Genomic DNA, 22,163 nt, shown 5'->3' on the forward strand with positions numbered 1-22,163 from the left:
TTGGTTTATGATGTATTTTTTTTTTTTTTTTTTTTTTTTGCTTTACCATTTCTGACGAGGCAATGGTCTGTTCTCATATCATCTCTTCACGTGCTCATTTACTGGATGTCACAGATAGAAATATGGCGCTATCACTACCAGCCAATGGCGTGCGCGTTTGTAACAGGTTGCAGCTGGGGTGCGTCACTGACGTGGCGGGCACGTGCATTCAGGACGTGGACAGCGGCAGAGGGGAGGCATCGGGGACGCGCTCATACTGTGGAACAGGATCATTATGGGGGACCCGGGACCCCGAGGCGGGATGGACCCTGACCGACCCACCGATGAAGAGAGCCCATCCAGGCGCCTCATAAAGGATAAAAAAAATTGGTGACCAATAACAAAACAGCCAGCCAGCCAGTCAGTCAGTCAGTCAGTGAGTGAGTGAGTGAGCGTGCACAGGACGCGCTGTTTGCAGGGATTCAATCAGATGCCAGAGAGAGGAGGACAGCAGCTCACAATCTAACTGGATCAAGCTGGAAATTTGCGTGCATGATGGATGACATGTCGAGCACGAGATGGTATGGTCAGCCCAGCCCTGTCGGAGCAGGGCGGGTTCATCCGGAGTGATACATCAGTCATCAGTCGGCTGTTCTCTGTTGGCTTCCCCCTGCGCCGGGGCGGTGATGTCCACTTTCTGCTTCGACCTGCACGCGTCCGCCGTGGTTTCAGCACCACTGGAGCTGGACAGCGACAGCATGGAGGAGCCGCGGTGCAGCCCCGCCGCACAGGAGCCCGGCGGCTTTCAGGGTCAGCCGCTGCGGCACGCCGGCTCCGGAGGCCTCGGCATGGCCTTGGAGGAGGAACTGGCCATGCTCACCGGGGAGAGGGACTACCAGGAGGAGCAGGAGGAGCAGGAGGAGGAGGAGCTGGAGGAGCTGTCCGAACTGGAGACGCCCGCGGTGGGGCAGAACGCAGACTTGCTGTCGCTCTTCCGACAGAAGGAGAAAGACTTGGTTTTAGCTGCTAAACTCGGCAAAGCTTTGCTGGAGAGAAACCAAGACCTGAGCAAGCAATATGAGAAAATGCACAAAGATCTCAACGAGAAACTAGAGGTAAACTAAGGATGGAATATAGAAGTTTGAATGCTCCCCAAAGCCTCTTTCTGGTTGTCCTTTAAAATGCCATAATCCTTAAGTCAGTGAGCCTTCACTATGTAAACAAACTCATAACCTGTAGAGTTCCACATGCAGGCTGCCAGAGCTAGAGGGTTCCACCTAGTATGATTCATTTCTTCATGGGGAACTATAGTTACATAGCATGACCTGAAACCTGCTGGTCATTCTGATCTGAAGACTCCTCCGTCTCTGTCACAGTGACCAGCAGCGAATGCTAATTAAACGGTGAAGCACACTGTGAGTTATTTCGCATTAGATGCTGGTTAAAATGAATGATGTACAGTTGAGCTTTTGTTCTTGTTTTCCCAAATTCACACAAGCCAACACGTGGCCTTGAGGAAAAACCCACAAAGGCTAATCCTGTGGCCGTCCGGGGCCTACTGTATCTACTGTACATCTGTTCAGCCCCTCTGATCCATATTCATCCTCAACGGTGCAGCTCAGAGAAATAAGCTGCCTCTTAATAGCAAACTCTTCTATTCATTGATGTTGTTACAGTGGCCCGGTATCCTGTTCTAACAGCCATTGATGTTGTTTTTTGAGGTTGTTATGATTCTCTTTGATCCCTCCTTTTGTTCGGAAATATAAACCGAAATGAAATTAGTGTCCACACAGATGCCAGCTGCTTCAGCATTGGACTTAACTATAACAACAACCCCCTTCCCAAACCTGGCAGCCTCTGGTGGCGCATCTGTCGACTATTCAACCAAGAGAGAAGCATCCTATTATCTGAGCTGTCACTCCAGGAGCTAGTAAAATAACTGTATTATATCCCTCCACCAGTTTAAACCAGTGCTTTTATTTTATGCAATCGTGGCTGCTGTTATTATGGAGCCTTTGCACTTTTTACGTCTTGTTTTGTAACACACTTCGGGTTCTGTTGTATGCCGCAATAGTCCTGACTCTTAACATTTTATGTTTTATTGTTAAAGCTAAAGGTATGTTCATGGCACAGTGACAACATAAGTACCATAGTGGAATGAATCTGACGTTTGCATACAAGGACAAAAAAGTAAGATTGCAAATTTTAGCCCTTGAAATGAAATTCATGATTGTGCCTTCATTGTTGAACAATAAAGTTTTAGCAACGGAGTTGTCGTCTTAAACTTTTTTTACTTTCAGTACCGTGAAATATTTCCAAGGATAGAGTAAAACTTCTCTTTCTTTTGCAACACCACCATATGGGAAGACTTTTTCACTCCCTCAACGATTTCATTTCAACTTATGTTCTGTAAAATCAGGGCAAATAGTGTACATGAAATCCACGCAAATTAAGATTTGACCTTTTGACCCTTTCTGTCTTCCGTCCAAATGCAGCACTTGGAGCAGGAGAAGCATGAGCTGCGTCGGCGTATGGAAAGTCGAGAGGGGGAGTGGGAAGGCCGCGTGTCCGAGCTGGAGACGGACGTCCAGCAGCTGCAGGGCGAGCTGGAGCGCCATCAGGTCCAGCTGAGGGAGGCTGACAGAGACAGGACCAAGGCAATCAGCGAGCTCTCCGAACAGAACCACAGATTGCTGGAGCAACTCAGTAGGGTGAGAAGCAGTGTCCATGTTGTGTGTGTGTGTGCGCATGCATGTGCTTCAGCTGTACCGACTCAGGCAGGCTGGGCAAATCTGCATCTGAGATTTAATTCGTTTGGGCTGTGAGTCACGGGTATTAATGCTGCTTTAAACAACCTTCCACCCAGTGTGTGCGTGTGTGTCTGTGTACAGTATGTGCTCTCCCTGGCTAAAGGCCTCTGGGCCACTCTGTCCAGTCCCATTCTGCCTGGCTGACATGACTTAAGATGCTCAGCCAAGTGAAGGTCCCTCATCCCTCTGGGGTAATCTACTTCCATTCAGCCCATCTCTCTCTAACTTCACCTGAATTGTGCTAACTCATCAATATAAAAGTGGAGCTTCCGAGGTGTTATTTTAAATAATTTAGAATGATTGGACTGCACACTTATGCTACAGCACTCTGCATATTGGCAGGTAATTTGAGTGCAGTTATTATGACAGGCGGAGTAGAAAATACAATCATACAAACATATAGCGTCGCTCAGGGTTTGCACGAGGACTTGAGGCTATATTGCTCTAGATGCGATGCACTGTTCACACGTCAGGGGAAACTGAGATTGACAGCAGATTGATGGAACTGAGAGCGTTAGCTTTTGTACAGACATCTGATTAATCCCTGCAAAGGAGCTCAATAAAACAGCCCAGTCTGCTCGATCTACCCCAAAACAAAGACACCTTATCCATACAGAGTGGACAGTTTGGTGTAGCAACACGACAGCTCTGCAATGAACTGAATCTTTGCGAAGCCTAAAGTATAACTTTAATGAGACATGCTGTCCGTCCCAATACCCATACTACCATATTATCAAGTATGCCAGAAAATGATTTAGTATGCCCCAAAACATAGTATGTCAGATGAAGTATGCCGAAAATACCACGATGTTCTACTACATCCAGTCGCATTTTGCTGTTTGTAAACCAGTAAGCTTTTTCTGCCTTTTCTGACCCTCAATCCTCTGTGTTCAGCAAATATATGAGAAAGAGGGTCAAAGTTCAAGGTGCAATGTTATGAGGAAGTAGCATGTCGCAATTGAATGCATTCTGCATGAGACAGTACTTACTTTGTAGGGGCAGGTGCAGTATGTACTAAAAGTGTGTTTTGCGATGTGAAATGCGATTTGAAACGCAGCTAATATGTCTGGATTATGATATACGTCTTGGTGTTCTTATTAAATTGTCCAAATTCTGTCCCTTACAATTTTGGCTTCATTAACACACAATGGAAAAACAACATGCTTTGTTTTGTCACTACTTATTATGCTCAAACTATGTAGTTAAATAAGTTACGCATCACTCCAACAGAATTTACAACTGATTTGTCACATGGATGAGCTTGTTTTCCAAGAGCAGGACTACGTCACGCTGCCTAGCCAATGGGATATACTGTACGGCTTAAACACCTGTGTGTCCATTATAAAAAAAAATGTAAGGGATGTAAACAGAGGCATACAAGGCTACATTCCAGGATGCCCCAGAGCAAGTGCATTCAAAGGCCGACAAGCCCGTACAGGTGCTTTGATAACCACGTCAGCAGTTGTGTCTATGGCGACGCTCTCCTCTCCGGGAGAAGATGGGATCTGCTGCCAGGCACACGCTGTTCAGAGATGAGAAGGCTCTGTGCGGTAGATTTTAACCCCCCGCCTGCCGCTCTGCTGAGCAGCTCTCCTTCTCATCCCGAGCAGATTAAAGCATCAGCATCGTGCCCCATACTGCCCCAACACCATCATCACAGTGCAATCAAGGACTGCTCTCGACCGGTCAGTCGCTATAGATCTAAGCAAAAGCAAGCACTCAGCCTAATTAAACTGCATTTCATTTAATTGAATGCCTGGGTGTGGGAATATAACGAGAGATTCCCTAAAAGTGGTATGTTGTTTCTGGAGTGGGGGGGTCTTTGTGACTCAGTAAAATGTATGAGACTTAATTGACTGCATCGATCCGGATCAATGATTCAGTGAGTTGAGCAGACAGAGGGAGACCTGCTGGGTAATAGAATAAATGAGGTCAGCTACAGTGCTTGCGTTCTATCTCCTTTTATCTTCCTTTCTCTCTGTCTTCCTTGCTTTCTTCTCTTTCTCTCTCTTGTCAGTGCTCATTATTAAGCGCTGGGCTGTGACTAAGTGATGTTAACTGTTTACAGCTCTGAGTGAATGGAGGAAATATAAAAGTACCCGGAGGAAACTCTGGAGGCCTGCTATTTTCATCTGTCCTCCCCGTTTCTCTTAATAGTTCCGCACTTTTTGTCGGAGCAGTCTTATAATGATCTAGTCTGGTCCGTATGTGGAAGCCTTGCTCAAAATTATGGGATAGCATGTGTTCCTGTGCACTGCCAATGGGATTATGAGCTTGTTATTGTAGTCCTTTGGCAGGTCTGCTGAAAATCACATTTCAGAGAGTGTTGACTGGACAATAGACTCATCTACTGAGGACAAGGCTTTAATTAACAGAACAGTCGTATCCACAAATCCTGGATTTAAAATGGCAAACAAAAAAGGGGACCACAATAGTGTTCATGACTTTGGATGAGTTAATTATCAATGAGCAAACAAATACGTCAAAATTCAGAAATAATGGATATAAATAAATATAATATTTAAATACATTTTTAGTAAAGTAATTGAAAGCATGTATTTTTTTCAGATTACCAATGTGTGATCTAAATCAAATGTTCCAATGTCTAAATTATTTCTATTTACTTCATGATTTCTTTTAAATCAACTATTCATTTATTTACATATTTATTTTAGCATTTATGTATTGAAGTATTAAGTTTTTGTCTTACATATTTAACTGCCTCGGATTTGTAAAGCAAATCTAGCAAAGATAAGATTTATAAAAACAGTGCATTGCTTTACTAACAATTTAAGAATCAGTTCATAACAGAACCTTAAATTGGCTGCAGTGGGATGACCTTCAGAAGGTAGGGCACTCCATAGGAAGTGATGTCAGTCACGGGGGAAAATACAGCGCTTAGGGGATTAGGTTATAATCCGTGCTAATAGCCTTGCCATATGCATTCAGTCAGGAACCAAAACAACTCTAGTCCATACTCTACTTAATTAATAACAGCAGGTAACTCAGATATTTGAACAAAGAAGATCTTAAAATGTAGTCTCTGACTCGACACATCTTATCTTGGGCTGACACAAATACCCCCTGTGATTATTCCTCTTTAAATGTGTGCATGTGTGAGTGAATCTTACAATACTGGGTGATAAAAATATGCATTATTTTCAATACACCCAGAGAAAATGGATCCGTGAGTAGAGCCTAGGAGGTGTGTGCTGGTCTGTATGGATCTTGAGTGTGAGAACAGTCAATCTCCTCAAGCCTAATCTGATCAGAGTGAACCAGCCCGGATGGGGACCTTTCTCTAATTACATTACCACACATGCTAAGAAAAGGCTGGGGATTCACAAGTGTGCATGTTTTATGGCCATGGTCAATTCTAATTCTCTCAACCTCTATTTACTTAATGACAGCAGCCTCCAGTGACTCAACGTTGTTTATTTTTGAGGCTATAGTGGAGGCGTAATTACATTTTCTTGACTTTTCATTGACAACAATTCAAGAGAAAAGGTGTAATGTAATTGGAATGACAAAAGCAGAAAGTTGGCAACCTATATTGTGTCTGTCCTCATCAGTACAGTATTTCCAAATCACACTTTGCACAGGATTCTGTTTCACTCCCCTCTTCACAACATCTAGCCAGGGTTGGACATGTTCCCTTGGCATCCGTCCAGCCATCAGCTTCATTCACATCTAGTCACCGGAGCACATAGTGCCTGGCTCCCATCAGTCCAAGGTAGCCGTTGCTCTCAGGAAAAGCTCTCAGACTGGCACATATTGTCATTGAGTATTTGTTATGCAACCGTTTGAGCGCGGTGTTGCCCATCCTCCATAATTAGTCTAGACGCGGCAGCGCTCTGTGAAAGTGACTAAGGAAAATACTAGAAGCATTGAGACCACTCGTCGCAGCCCCCTCCAATCCCATTTCTCCCTGGTTGCCATGACAACCAGGGTGACATGCAAATTGAAAACTCCATGTGGCGTTACCATGGGAATATGCTTTACAGAGTGGCAGAAGGATGCAGGATAGTTTGATGCTAGGTTACGCCCCCCCCCCAAAGACCTGTGATGCACCTGCAGTCATATCTGCTAGTTGTTGTTCCACAGACACACAGACAGCCTGCAACTGAATCAACAGGACCGATATCTACTTTTCAAGTTCCGGCCCACCTCTGGAAAGTGAATTCACAGTATATGGTATTTAAGAAGCTGTAAAGAAATGTGTCTCTCTGCTGAGCCCTACTTTGCTGCCCTGGATTTGTAGCACAGCAGTCTGATTTGCCCATGTTTGTCCTCTAATGCCTGATCTGGGATCTGAGGAATGTATGTGCAGATTAAGAGAGCATCTGCAAAGCAGGCAGTCTGAGATCATGTCGAAAAACCACCGCAATCTCCCAGCATATTGGGCCAGTCGGTCAGATGTCATGTTAGCGCTGTGACCCGTTTCCCCACAAACGGAGACAGGATCATGCAGCTGTCACATAGAAACTCACATCTGGCTACCATACCAGACATTAAATCACTGTCGAGTTATTTGAGCTCTTCAGCTTCAAGGTCTGCCGAACGAAAATGATTTAGAGAACATAAGACGATGCACTGGACATCTCAATTCCTTTTTGAGAGGTTTTTTTTCTCTTTGTATTTATAAAAGTTTTTAAAAGTCCACAGCGGTTAGTTTTTCATAGAACAACAGTTTGTTTAGGTGGAGTTTTAAGTTGAAAAACATCAAGCACAATAAATTCCCAAAGGCATATATGCAAATTATACTGATCATACACCAGAAACATGAAACATGCAGTACCAACTCCATCAAATATCATGCAAGTATCATCCCTTCACCCATAACAATGCTAATGACAAACTGTATCAACACCATTATGATGCCCTTGATAGTCAAACGTTGTCTTATAAACCCCTGAATACACAGTAAAGCTCACAGCGCAGTCAAGCAGCAAAGGGCACATATGAATTGCAGTAAACTGTTTGACGCTATAATTCCTGAAAACTGCACACGTTGCATTTCTATAGCAAGTACTTTACAATTCAGAGGAAAACAATCAAGGTGTGTACATAGGCTACCAATAGAATCTCTATGTTGATGCAATCCCTATTTTTTATATATATATATTTATTTTTTTTCCCTACTTTGAAACACGTTTGAATATGATTCAACCAAAATGATCGGTATTTTTTTCACCTAAATGACCTGAAGGCATGATTCCATGCCCCAGTTACATTCAAATGATCTCTTCAGGTCAGCGCTGCTCTCTTGTGTGACATTTCATAATGTTAGGGAATACGAACACATTGTTATAGGCATTATTGAATACAATTGATCTTTAAAAAGAAACTTATGTAAGAAATAGAAAACAAACAAATGCAATGAAACATTTTGACCTCTGTCTTAATATTCATAGTAATACAACAAGGTGACTCGAGGCCTGATTATTAATGAAGTGAGCAAAGCCTGATGCTCAGACATACAGTGTTCAGCATCCCGTTTCATGTCGATGATCCACTTTACCCGATTTTAGGTCAACTTTTTCATCAAATGATTTCCTGAACAATATCAAGCTCTCTCCCTGGAGGATCAGCTTTATAGTAATGTCTTGTATTTACCAACTTCCTTGTGAAACCTTTTTCAGTGTTTCCTCAGTAGGTTGTAACTGTCACAGTTCTGTGAACAGTAGGTTTAGACCCAAACGAAGATGAAAAGATGGAGAGGCTGCAGGCAGAATTTCAAAAAGATGATTTACAGCTTGAGTCCAAAAATAGGCAGGTAGCAGGAGTAAAGCCAAACAAAGTTGGAACACTGAAGAAAACACTAGAGTCAAAGCTAGAAGGTAGACGCAAGCAACAAGGAGACAACCTGACAATTCAAACGGAGAAAACACACAGACTAAATACACAAGAGACTAATCAACTCATGAAACACAGGTGTGGAAGAAAACAGGCGGGGGAAAAACAGAGGTAGGAAGTAAAACAAAACATTAAACATGATGAGTGAACTTTCAAAATAAAACAGGAAACAGACTACAACCAATCCCAGGACCAGAACAAAAGTCATATCCCTCAGTGTGTCTATTCATATATTTGTTCTGATCTGTTCTTATTGCCTTTCATGAAATAGTTTCATTGTCAAGAGACCTTGATTTCCCACACAATGTGCCACCTTTAAATCCTAAAGGTTATGCCATCGAAATAGAATAGAATAGAATAGTTTTATTTCTAAGGCTCATTAATGTTTGAGACATGAAGGCAGTGATACCTTTCTGTAAGCATTTGTTTAAGCTCCTTTGAGTTGCCACCCCATAATGGAACCTATAAAATCAAATCTACATAATAATTTAGTCGTCCATCCACTCAATATTAACCATTAACATTATGTTTTATGAATGACAACTTTCTGACACTGAATTTTTTGGATATATTAAACTTCAAAGGATAATAATTACAGTGCTTCCCAGAAGTTATTTGCATCCATCATTTAATCCAGGTCTAATGGATACACGGAAGATAGTGTTTTCAATAATCTAACTACCATCATAAAGATAATTTACAAAAATAAGTTATTTTGCTATTATGTTTTAGCAATAAACTACGGTTTTGGTGCTGTGTAGCTTTTGGATGCAGGACATTCCTTTATGAAATGAACACTGGGAGTTGGGTGATTTATTCCTTTTTGTAATTAAAAAAACAACCTCTACCATTATATTTGAAACATTTAATGTCAGGAGAACATTTTGAACTTTTGGCGTGCATAATTCTACTGACGTTCCTTGAAATCACACAGAGTGCTGCATTATTAGTAACCGTTCAGAGGGGAAACTCAGATCACACAAACTGACTACAACCACCAGGACCAGCTGTTGAGCCTCACATCTCTCTGTGAGCTTCTTGAGAAGAGGCAGCAGTGTGTAGTGCCACCTAGGGGCTGTAGACAAACATTAGTCATCTTCATTTTTACCCAGCACTGCTTAGAGTTGAGCACTGCTTGTCACAGTAATAAAAACATAATTTGTATTCAGTGTGCAGATCAATTGCTCGCTTTCCTACAGTGTTTTCTGACATATTTACAATACGTTTCTCCAGTGAGTTGTAAAAAGTGATTGGTTTTAAAGATTTGGCCGTTGCCATGGCAGTGATGACATGAGGACTGCAGCTTCCTGAGTGCAGCTCTATGCTAATGAAGCTCAGCCAGGCTCTGTGTGGCCTGATCCCACCTGTCCAATAAGCTCAACTGATGCACGGAGTCTGCTGCTGGGCTGGATTTCACAAAATACTGAGCATTCAAGGGTTTTAAAAAGGGCGATGACGCAGGTAAAACAATCACATGCACCATTTACAGGAACAGATTGGGGAGGGCTGATTTACAAATAACTGATTTGGAAATGTCACTGAGTACATGGTGAACGTCAGTGGGTTTCGGCATGTTTACGTGTGTGTGTGTGTGTACACTTACTATCAGATTCCAATGAGTCACCTCAGTATCTTAGTACGGGAAAGCAGACTAAAGAGGGGCTATGAAATCTTTTTTCATTTAACTGAGCAGTTCATATAACACTATAATATAACAATGTGTTGTGTTATGATGAGCTGCCTCTAGGTGTGAGTGTGAATTGTTGTCTGTCTCTTTATGTCATTATGTCAGCACTGCAATAGTCTGGCGCAGGGCGTACCCTTGTCGGCTCCAGCCCCGTGACCCTGAACAGGTAACGGAAAATGGATGTTATGTCAACGTCACCGTGAACAATAATTAAAGGCGAACTCACGTGATTCTACAGGTTAACTGCTTATGTGAAAAGTACAGTAAGATGCCTTTTGTTGTCTCCAGAGGCAATGAATGTCCTCACGTGATGTCACTTGAGTCAGTGCCGGTCGCCTCTGAAGGCTTCAAGTTCAAAAATGAAAAAAAAAATGTGGTTGTGAGTTAAAAAGAAAATGCAACAATAGGCAGGAGTTTAAAGAATTAAACACATGTGAGGCAAATGTTGACTCTATTTTTCTTTCTGGCTGTTTTCCATCCAGGCTGCAGAGGTGGAGAGGCAGCTGTCCACTCAGGTCCATTCATTACGGGACGACTTCAGGGAGAAGAGTATGTCTACAAGCCAGCACATGACTCGGCTAGAGACTCTACAGGCTGAGGTGAGCCACCATCTGCACCATTTTTCCCTTATAAAGTACAAATGATTGAATTGTACTTTTCACAATGCACTCAGCTTGAGCAGTCACCTGCCAAAAGCTGAACAAAAAACCCACCTGTAGAAAATTACAGCTAGGTACTTTTGATTTACAAAAATAATGTTTGTGGTTATTGGTAGAAGCCTGAGTGCTTCAGGTGACAGCAGATCCCAAGGGAAGTTAAAGCGAGACTATGTTATGTTTGAGAGAAGTATTTACACATTTTCCTTCGTGCAAATAAACAGTTGATTTCATTAGCAAGAAAAATGCTGCACCTTTCAGTTCAACAGGAGTTTTGCTTTTTTACAGTCGTATTTGGTCTGGTATGACCAGTAGCTAATGGTGACTAATATTAGCTAATGTTAGCAAACTTTAGATAGATATTGATGTGTAACTGACTTTATATCGCTTTTCTACTCGTGTCGTGTTGTATTATATCAAACATGTTAATCATAATCATTTTAAAAGGTAAAGGAAGACGTAAACATGTACCGTACCACACCAAATTTGTTGTTTCCTGTTTTGGGTGCCATTCCACCTGCTCTCAGTCTGGTAGCCTGATGATGTCGTCTTTGAAACAGTTGACTCTGAAATGGAAAAAAATTCAGTGTCCCATGAATGTTTAATAACCACTTGCAGTCACAAGGGCTGCTTTTCAGCAACAGTTACATAACCTCGCTTTAAAGTTGGAGTTTCTGGTAAAAGATAGTTGGAATAAAATACCACTATTACTTTCAACCAATCCCGTATTTTTCGGGAGGATGGTGTTAACTTATTTAAGTTAACTTGTGGTTAAGTATTGGTTTACTCTCAAACTACTTTTCCTCTCTTTCTGTAATCTTTATCTTCATCTCTCTCCTCACCCATTCTTCCTCCCCTCTTGGTTGGAGCAGCAAGGGCTAGAAGTGAGTTGTTACCGAACGCTGTCTGTCGGTCAGATTGCATGCTGCATGTAACGTCTTGTAAAAAAAACCTCACCATTGCACCATAATTTCCTTTTGGATTTGAAATTACACCGCTGCCAATTTAATGATAGACCAAGGTACTATTATTTTATAGTGTAGATCATTGAATCTCATGCTGGATGAAATATTTGACTCTTTTGACCTGATAAATTTGATAACCAGACCATTAATATAGCAATATACTAGAGATTTATGTCTATCTGAGCAGAGAATGAAGTCGCTCTACTTCTGTGTGTGTTGTAATCAGAGCTTCTCTGTGATTTGTGGACATAGCCGGTCTGGCCGCACGTGCATGTTAGTGCATGTGTGTCCCAGTGTGTGTGCCCCACTGGCTAATCGCGGCAGAGTAACGGTCCTCAGGTCACACCTTGCAGGTCAACACTCTTATCTCTTTTGCTGTTGTTTACATTGCTCACGCAGTTAGCATCGTTAGCTGCATGCTGCCGGCTCAGCGGTCGCCATGTTGAGAGCCATGTGGAGGCAATCCCTCAATCATAGATGGACTAGAATCTGAATTTGAAATCTAGCACCTTTAATAATTTAGCATTTAACATTTATTCTTATGTAATATTAAAGAAACTTAGCTCTGTTATCACCCAAAGTAAATCCCTATTTGACATTTCCACATCCTTAGGCAATCCCCGTTTCATGACATCGAGCATGAACAACATGCCTGGTTATCGGAGCATGATGTGTTGTGATGTCACCTGTGTCATGTTTGACATCAGCCAGATAGGTGATGAACAACGGTTCTGTTAGAGCATAACAAGTCAGATTTCCCCATAGCTTCTCTTCAAAGTCAGGCAGAAAACACCCAGACTGCAGAGCCTGCGCTATAATTGGGAGAAAAAGGCTGCCGCTCTATATTTAGCTGAGATACTGCAATGTCTGGGTGCTCCCACTTTTCCAATGCTTTGCCCTTATATGACATACGAGTGCTGATGACTAATGGATTTTTGCCCCATTTGTGTGACGCAAGAGACCATAGCAGCCCAAAAATATCCAGAACCTGGCAATGTGGATGCTCATATGGTAATAAAAAAAATGAACTGATCCACACGTAAGCTCCTGCACTGTGAAGTAGGTTACCAGATGTAGGTCAATAGCAGGAGGGATACAAATGAACGATAACTGGCGTTTGTTTAATGGGGAAAGCTTCTGAGGCAGCTAAAAGGGGAAACAATGAAGAACATGTTGTGCTGCTAAAATGCTAGCCTTCAGTAGAAGGCCGTTAGACATGCATCGTGAGGAGTAAGCTGATATCAAGCTTTGTTGGGACGCTAACATATCACCAAGGCATTCCTGAAGACGAGGGTGGCAACTCACGCCTACGCCCCGTGCTAGGCAACAAACATTCTTTAGGCCAGTGGGAGTACTTTTTAATCTTGTGTAAGAGCCCAGCGTTGCCTCAGAGTCAGGAAAACAACTACATTTTGCCTTTAATCAAATCCATAGCTGCCCATCCGTTTGCTACCGACCAGGAAAATCGAAGCAATCCTCCAGGTTATCCAGTTAATGCCCATTTCCCTTGGCGCGGTAACTGACTGGTGCTGTTTGACACGATAGATTACGATGCTGTCGGAGAGGAAGATGGAGCTGGAGCATCGGGTGCACGCCATGCTGGAGGAGAACGAGCTGCTGCAGAACACAGTGGAGGACCTCCGAGAGCGGACACTGGTGTTGGAGAGGCAGTCTCACCAGAAGGACCTACAGGTACAGACACATGAACAAATCTATGCTAGTAATCAAATCTTTGAGGAATACTACCTCCCTAGATATTGTGAGTAAATTACCTTCTACTGAATTAATCCTTGAAGTGGTCAACTGACCTATCAGGTGCTCACTTTATACTTTGCACTGTTAAGTCACAGTTTTTTCCCCCTTATGTTGTGTCCAGTTACGGCAGAGCCAGCTGGAGCTTCAGGAGGTTCAGGTGTCCCACAGGCAGCTGACTGCTCAGCTGGAGGAGGTGACGGAGGAGCACAGCCTCCATAGTCTCACCCCACACCCGTCCAGCCTGCTGTGTGAGATAGAACAGAGCATGGAGCAGGAGGAGCAGGAGCAGGAAAGAGAGCAGGTAGTCACAGTAGGATTGTGTTTGATTGTAAAAAACACTAAACAAAATCACTGTCAAATACTTTTGCAGTACTTTTCTAAACACCCTTGCCCCCCCCGACTTGTCTCTTTAGCTACGTCTTCAGCTATGGGAGGCCTACTGTGAAGTTCGCTCTCTCTGCTCTCATCTCCGGGGAAACGACGTCACGGATTCGGCGCTGTCCACTGACTCTTCCATGGACGAGTCCTCGGAGACGTCCTCAGCCAAGGATGTGCCTACTGGGAGCCTCCACACCAGCCTGCTAGATCTACGGAGGCTCACACAGAATCTGCTGGATGGCAACGAGTCCACGGTAATGAACAATTAACTGGCAACCAGTAGGGCTGCACGATGTGAGGAAAATAAGACTTGTGACACGTTGTCTCACCTGCATCCAAATATTGCCAGACGGCTGACATCCTTTTTTTTTTTTTTTTTTTTTTTTAGGCACCAGCTCCACTCTGGCATTCACACTGTTATCTGCACTCATCTTGTCAGATTTTCCTCCTAAAACCATGCAGACTAGTATGGAAGCACTAGTCTTAATAAAACTCACCCGCATGTGTGCAGATAATGACCAATCAGACGATGCCTAACAGTGATTGGCCCTGAGAGTTAACAGAATGGCAGGTATCAGATAAAATTGCAGCCGCAGACAGAATGTAATAAAATACATTGTAACTCTATTCAGAGTGCAATGTCACAGTCTTTGTGTTTACCGCGAAAGTTGACATGGTGATGAAGATGAAAAATGACATATTGTGCAGCCCTAGCAGCTAGTCAGCACTGACAAACAGCCTCTTCTTTAAAAAAAGTGAGGTGATCCTCAGTGAAGGGCTCGAACAATTTCCCAAGAATTTCCTTGGAAGAACTTTGTAATTTGGTATTGCTATAAGGAAAATTGAGGCAATGGTCCTAGACACAGCAGGAAGTGATATAGTAGTACTAGCTGCGGAAACTCAGTATATATTCAGAGTACGGTCACACATATGCAAAATTAAAATTGGAGAATATTTTTCTCCTGTTCATTTCCATTCTCTGCGAGTGAAGGGGCGTAGGGCCAATAAAACATTTGCATTGTGTGGAGTTTAACTTTTGAGAACTTTGATGGGAGAAGTGGCAGCCTCAACCTATAGCAAAGACGTGTGTGTGGTTGACCACGCTTGGCACTGTGACCGTGTCTTTACCCTTGTTTTTTAGAGGCAAGGGTAGCTGAAGCTAGCAGAATTATGATAAAAAATAAAAATTTTTTTTTTTTTTTTAAATGCACGTCAATTCCTTTTATTGAAAGTTTTTAGGAACCTCTGGGACTCGTAAGATAAATTATTACCAAAGAGATACCCAATGTTGCAAAAGTTGGTGATGTTGCAAAGTTGACACAGAGATGCTTTACAAACAGCTGACTTAATATAACTTTGACAGGCTGGAGCCTCAGTGGGCCTGTTGACATTATTAAACTGTGGGTGGTAACAGCACGTAATATGAGTGTGTGTGTTGTGTGTTCAAAGGGCTCGCGGCGCAGTGATGAGGAGGCTCTGGAGGAGCAGGTGAGGAAGCTGGGAGAGGAGCTGAGGGAAGTCCGAGAGCTGTACGAAACTGAGCAGGACAAAACACGCAGCAATGGAGATGATGCGCTACAGCTGCACAATCAGGTACTGGTTTCAGCAACATAACTGTACATGTGAACTCACACATATAGATTGCTATGTAATGAACACATAAGTAATCAGGGGATACATTAAGAAGTGAAAGCATGAGACACCTGAATAGAATTGCATTAAGGACTTCTCATGTCTAGGAATAGCATTTGGACAACATAGTGCTGCAGATGTAGTCCTCACCAGTTAGTTATGTGGGGAAATTGCTTGTCCTCTTTCTGTAAGGACAGCTATCTATCTGCTGAGGGTTTAAAGTGCCATCTAACATGATTTACACAAAATAAGCTCCGAGCACAAGCTAGTTGATCTCCTGTTGAAGTGGGTGGATTAAACTAAGAGTCTCACACGAGCAAAAGACGGTTTATCGTGGACTACAGAAACTGGATGCAATCTTGGATTTATGAAGCCTGCGTCTTACACATTTGTGTCATTCTCCCATGTGAATCGCAGCTGGCGCTGCTCTCCGTAGAGATGTGTTCTCTCCGAGAGGACAACGAGCGAATGAGGACGATGGCTGAAGTCCGAGAACCCAGTGAGCAGCTCCAGACTGCTATCAGAGACAGAGATGACGCCATAGCCAAGTACGTTCACATCTCATCACACAACTTTCCTCATCAGTAGTTAATCCATTCCATCACAACGTGGGTCTTCTAGTTATAGTTTACTTATTGTTGCTATTAGTAATATTAACATTGTATTCAATCATTTCTTGCTGAGAACTGGGGATTTGGCTACATCCTTTCAAAGTTTGTTGCCTTAATCTGAGGAGTTTTCTGCCTGAGGCAAACTTTTCCAATGTGTTTTGAATTTCTATAACAGGTGTAGCATGAAAACATGGTGGAATAAACAAGCTAAATAGCTTACAACGAAACATCTGCTAAATTATAAAAAATTACAAATTATAGATGAATATGAAGCTATAGCCAGCAGCCGGTTACCTTAGCTTAGCATAAAGACTGGAAGCTCTGCCTGAAACACCTCTAAAGCTCACTCTTAAGCAATATACAACATTCAGATCATTAATATAGCAGCAAACGACTATTACTATGCAAACATATAGTGGAGTTATGTCACCCTGAACAGAAAATGAGGTTGCTGTTGCAGTTGTAACCATAATATGTTAATAAGTCGGCTTTAGAGGTGCTGGTAGGCGTAATTTGACACTATTGAACAGGGGTAGGCTAGCTCTTGTAGCCTCCAGTCTTTATGCTAAGCTAAGCTAACTGCCTGCTCCTTGCAAGAAATTGAGTAAGTTTATTTACCAAAATGTTGAACTTTTGATCCTTTAAAGAGTTATTCTACATTCCTCACCATGTTAGTTTTTAATGGGGCCTCCATGCTAGTAGGACTTCACCAGTTGCTCCGTCTGTGTGTCCTGCAGGAAGAAAGCGGTGGAGATGGAGCTGGCCAAGTGTAAAATAGACATCATGTCTCTGAATAGCCAGCTCCTGGACGCCATCCAGCAGAAGCTCAACCTGTCGCAGCAGCTGGAGGCTTGGCAGGTGGGTCAAACGTCCCAGTAGCGGTATACAAGTAAAAGCCTAATAGTCATTTTGCAGCACTTTGGAACAGCTTTTTTTAAGGGTGTTACATAAATAAACTGTTTTGTAAATGCAGTTTCTGGATACATTTTGAGATTAGTCAGTCTATTTTAACTATCTGTACACATACACTAAACCAATCAATTAACTTCTGAGGGTGCATGTCAGTTGCTTGTCCTTGGTGGGTGTCCATATAACATACACACAGAAGTGTGAGTGTTTGTGAGTGTGTGTGTGTGTGTGTATGTGTGTGTTCCCTCCCTCCCCTCCCTCGTCCTTAACTAGCAGCTCTTTCCTCTCTCTTCTCCCTGCCCACAGTTTGCCTCCTCAGGGCTCTTTACTGTTTGGCTCTTGTGGTTTCTGATCTAGTGGCCTTTCTCAGCTTCCGTACCACCCTTTCTCCCCCGTGGTACCTCCCCCTCCTGCCTTAGAGGTGAGCCTGAGCTGCGCCAATCCCGCCGTTTCACCCTGCACTAACCCGACTACGCCATGCTGAGCCATTCCATGCCACAGTTAACTGACTCGGGAGAAACGCCCATTCCAGCTCCCTTTCTATCTGAAACCATTAACCACCACAGAGAACCATCCAAACCCACCACCCTCTCTCTCCACCTGCCTCTGTCTCCTCTCACCCTAACGATTTTTTTAGGAGATTGGTCCAGTGGTCAGTTTACCTGTTTAGCGATGATCAAACAGACACCAAAAACACCCCAGTATACCCAATAGATCATAAAGCTTGGGTGTTGTTTAGTTACTAGGTGACAACCAAAGTCAAAGGACTAATAAAAAGTCTGCATTCATATAAAAAGTACATATTTTTTGTCTCCAAACAATAGTTGCCAACTTGATTGAGCAGCTTGTCAGAGCCCTCTGGTGGCTTTATCTCTTTAACAAACAGCTTGGCAACTTTTTTCCATCCATTAAATAAATCAAATATTTGGTGCAATTTAGTGTTTCCCCCTTCACAAAGTCAAACGGTAAATCACAAGATTATTAACAGGATAGGAAAGTGCAAAAAATATTTCTGCAACACAAAATGATCTTGTTTTTTCAGACTTAGCTGTAATGTTTGCATATTCTTTTGAAGTACTGCATTACTTTTACCTAGTTAGGCCTCTTAAATCTATTCAAATCAAGTAATCCGAGAGGGAAAATTACTCTTTGTCTAACTCTTCGCAACAGGTTGACACAAATAAATATTGCTTCATTTCAAGTAGTCGCAAGATAAAAAGTTAGTGATTACCAAACAAAAGCATAAATACTGTGCTTCAACTGGTTTGTGTGAATCTAATTGAATAGGTTGGAAGTTCGATCCTCTTCTTCATGTGTCTAAGTGTCCTCAAGCACTCTAAATCTCTACTCCTTAGATTTTCATTGTTTTAGTTTTGTGCTTTTTTGCATATGTTCCTTAACAAAGGTTTTTTAAGGCCAGGTAGTATTAAGTAAACAAAAAAGTATCTGACAGGGATGAAAACTGGTTGTGTTGTGTCTGTAACAGGTAATTTGATCAATGAGCCCGGTCTCCCTAGAACTTCCTGTACCACCCCACCATTGACCCTCTCTGCATGACGTCGCTCTCCTGTCTTTCTCTCATTCACCTCTTTGTCTGTGGCTTTAGGATGATATGCACAGAGTGATTGACCAGCAGCTGATGGACAAGTACCAGGACGAGTGGCGCGCGGCCCCTACCTCGCTGTCAGGGTCGTCGAGGGCCCACGGCGGTCAGTCCTCCAGACGAGCTCACCGCATCTCCGACCGGGACAAGAGACTTTTCTCTTTCTTCAAAAAGAACTGAGCCCCATTGGACCGGTCCTGAGCACAGCAGACAGACAGAGACAGACAAGGCGAGGGAGAAGGAGGGAGGGACATCACGATATAAGGGTAACCACACAGCCAAAGACGGGCAATGGCGCACACTAAAGTTTAATGAGAGGGGGAGGTGGGTGGTCATTTTGCACTTTATCTGTCCCATTACTCTTCTCTACGCTGATTAAATGGTGACTGCTGACAATGAGCGATAGAGGTATAAGAATAGGAGTTCCCCAGAGGCGTTGGTCCTACAGAACATTGACAGGGTCACAAAGTTTACCTCCAAAGAGGAAGGTTTCCTTTTAGTGCCTACGACCATCTTTTACTAGCCCACTGCCAACTCTGTAGAGAGGGAACACTATTTATAAATGGTTACTGTATGCATCACAGTTATCAGACCAGGGAGTCCGGGGGAAGACAGGTGGATGTACGGGACACTGCAGGGTTGTGGGGAAAGAGGAGGATAGCAGGGCGGAGCTCAGAGTATGACGCTGCAGCCAGCCCACATGTGATCTCTCAGGTTTATTCATTTGTTCAGGGGATGTTCACAACATGAGGCGACAGCTTGATGTATCAGGAACATAGAGTGCTGTACATCTGACAGAACAAATGACAAAAAGAAAGCTTATTTTCTTACCGACAGCTGTGCAGGAGAATTTCACAGAGAGGATTTACCCATGGTGCAAAGCCGCAGGCCCAAACTTCCAATCAAAGAGGGAAAACGAAAACCTTTAGGGGGATTCAAATGATTCAGTATTGCACTTTAAACTAATACTTTAAAGCTCCACATATCAGTATTTTTTCATGTCGACAATGTGTAATGTGACCCATTCATAGTCAAAGCCACAGATACTTATCACCATCAGCTCTACGGAGTGTTTGATCCATTTTAGCGCATTGTTTTGTTTTTTTAATGGCCTGCATCTTTACCGTTTTGGTTCAACTCTGTTTTCAGGAAGCAGGCAGTTTTTTTTTGCAAAAAGGCTCTTATTAACTGTAGACCAAGAGAGTTAACATCTAGCTGGTGAACATAGACGAGCATTTAGCAGCTAAAGAGGCCGATACTTCCTTCAGGAACAGCTAGAAGAATAGTGAATATTGGCCTCAAAAATGTGTTGAGTGGTCCGGAACATGACCCCAAACTATTGCTTAGGTTTTAAAAACTTAGAAAATGAATCTTCAATATTCAAAGCAGCAGAATCCAGACTTTTAGTCACAATATCAAATCCCCAAAAACTGTATCCTACATTTCCCATAATGCAACCAATCTTATTTTCAATAAACCCATCCTGAATAGTTAATATCCACATATCTTATATTCCTCGAGCCCAGTTTGTAACCCAAGTCTTCTGTTAGAAGTTTGTAGCTTCCTAACCCGAGCTTGGATAACCCTGATGACATCATAAGGGGTTATTTTCTCAGACTTAACAAAGCTCCCAAAGAGCCACAAGACATTGAACAACTGGCTTGATTTGCTGAGAAATATTCACATGACTAGTTAACTGACTTTTCCCTTTACTGTTTGTTTCATGTTTCACACTTAAGTTAAACAGAATTAATCTTGAGGATCCTAAAACTGAGTGAGTGTTTCAAAACCAGCACTTTGTAGTCAGGCCTGTGGGTCCGTGGTGAACTCTATGAGGCCTTCATGCTCATCTCCAACATCTGAATAAACCTTTGGGTGACTGAAGATAACGATATCGTCATGTCCAGGTTTCCACGGTTCACTTTATATTAAAGATTTAGAACATATATGATTATTTTATAGAAAAAAAAGGCACCGTCCAACATTGTCCTCATGATGTCAATCATCTTCCTAGTTGACCAAATAATAAAAAAAAAATGTTTACATCAGCTTAAGAAGGAGGAAGAACTATGTAGAATGCTCATCAACTCTCAAATCAATCCAGCTCAACAGTAAAATGTTGAATTTCTGATCATTAGAAGGCATGTTGTTGTACAAACGCTCCACTAGAGTCTGAGCTGCTTTGGTTGGATACTAATAGAAAAGGTCTACCTCCATTCTCATTGCTTCAATACTTCATGGGCACTTTGATTTCCTAGCTGTCGGGCTTCCATTTTAGGCGACATATCTGTGACTCCATTAGTAATACAGTATGTGTTGACCTGAAATCTCCGAGCATGAATGACTCAGTGTGGCACAGTGATGTCTCATGTCTGTCTGTGTTTGAACTCGTGTCTAATGCAGCTGTGCAAAACCTATGCAGATGTCTTCTTGTCATCTCAGCTGGTTGTTGGGAAGGATCAACCCAAAGAATGATTTTTTTATAAAAAAGTCGAATAGGTTTGGACAAAATCGTTATATTTATAAGAAAAAAATGAATACCTTTTTGGATGAAAATCTTTTTTTAGGGGAAATATATCTGTATGCCGTTATTTCTAGGCTGATTTCTTTTTTTTTTTTCATGCGAGTCCGAACAGTGAGCAGGAATTCCACTGATGAGTTGGACATTATCTCTCATACGTATGTCTATTTGACTGTCTGTCTGTGGCATGTAGGAGAGCTGGCAGGAGATTCATGAGTACTTTTCACCCAAATTATTCACCAATATTATGTGTAACTTATCGTGAATACCCCAAGACGCCTCATGAATTTCGATTATCGACTCGATAAGCACTCCAAAAATTGCAAATTCAGTTGTAGGTACCACTTCCTGATAACTCACCCTTTATACGTAAACTGCATTCATTTGTTTTTCAGCTGTTAATAAATTGTTGATGAGATAATCAATACCACTCGCATGTGTGCCTGTTAAATACCAGCCAACAGCCATTAAATAGTTAGCTTAGCTTAGTACAGAGACTGGGAACAGGAGGGCAAACAGCTAGCCAGGTGATCTTCTCATCAAACTCTCCATCAGAAAGTGAATAAAGGCATTTCCCAAATTGTCAGGAACTATTCATTTAATAGTCAATAAAGGGGTAAACATTAAGTCTGCAGTTAAATATGTAAATAAATAATTAATAAGAAATCAAGAGTTACTCACTCTCTTATAAACCAACAGCAAAAGTTAGTACATTTTCTGTAAATGCGACTGTTAGAAAAATATTTATTAAGGGTTCTTACAATATGCTAGACAAAAGTCTGCATTTTCTAAATAATTTGT

At 42.3% G+C, this 22,163-nt stretch overlaps 1 protein-coding gene across 1 annotated transcript; it reads left to right on the forward strand.

Annotated features, from left to right (window-relative positions):
• The first annotated feature begins 665 nt into the window (after positions 1-665).
• bicdl1 (BICD family like cargo adaptor 1) lies at positions 666-19,021 on the forward strand. Its single transcript, XM_054611569.1, has 11 exons — positions 666-1,094; positions 2,475-2,690; positions 10,815-10,931; positions 11,861-11,872; positions 13,499-13,645; positions 13,830-14,009; positions 14,122-14,340; positions 15,536-15,679; positions 16,136-16,266; positions 17,067-17,187; positions 18,845-19,021. The coding sequence occupies exons 1-11, from the start codon at positions 666-668 to the stop codon at positions 19,019-19,021; spliced, it is 1,893 nt and encodes a 630-aa protein (XP_054467544.1).
• The last annotated feature ends 3,142 nt before the right edge of the window (positions 19,022-22,163 follow it).

This window comes from Anoplopoma fimbria, chromosome 13 (assembly GCF_027596085.1).
Source record: "Anoplopoma fimbria isolate UVic2021 breed Golden Eagle Sablefish chromosome 13, Afim_UVic_2022, whole genome shotgun sequence".
NCBI lineage: Eukaryota > Metazoa > Chordata > Actinopteri > Perciformes > Anoplopomatidae > Anoplopoma > Anoplopoma fimbria.

Coding starts and splice junctions, on each gene's coding strand:
- bicdl1 (XM_054611569.1), top strand. CDS start 666: ATGTCCACTTTCTGCTTCGACCTGCACGCGTCCGCCGTGGTTTCAGCA. Junction 13,646..13,829: donor CTCACCAGAAGGACCTACAG/GTACAGACACAT, acceptor TGTTGTGTCCAG/TTACGGCAGAGCCAGCTGGA. Junction 15,680..16,135: donor CGCTACAGCTGCACAATCAG/GTACTGGTTTCA, acceptor TGTGAATCGCAG/CTGGCGCTGCTCTCCGTAGA.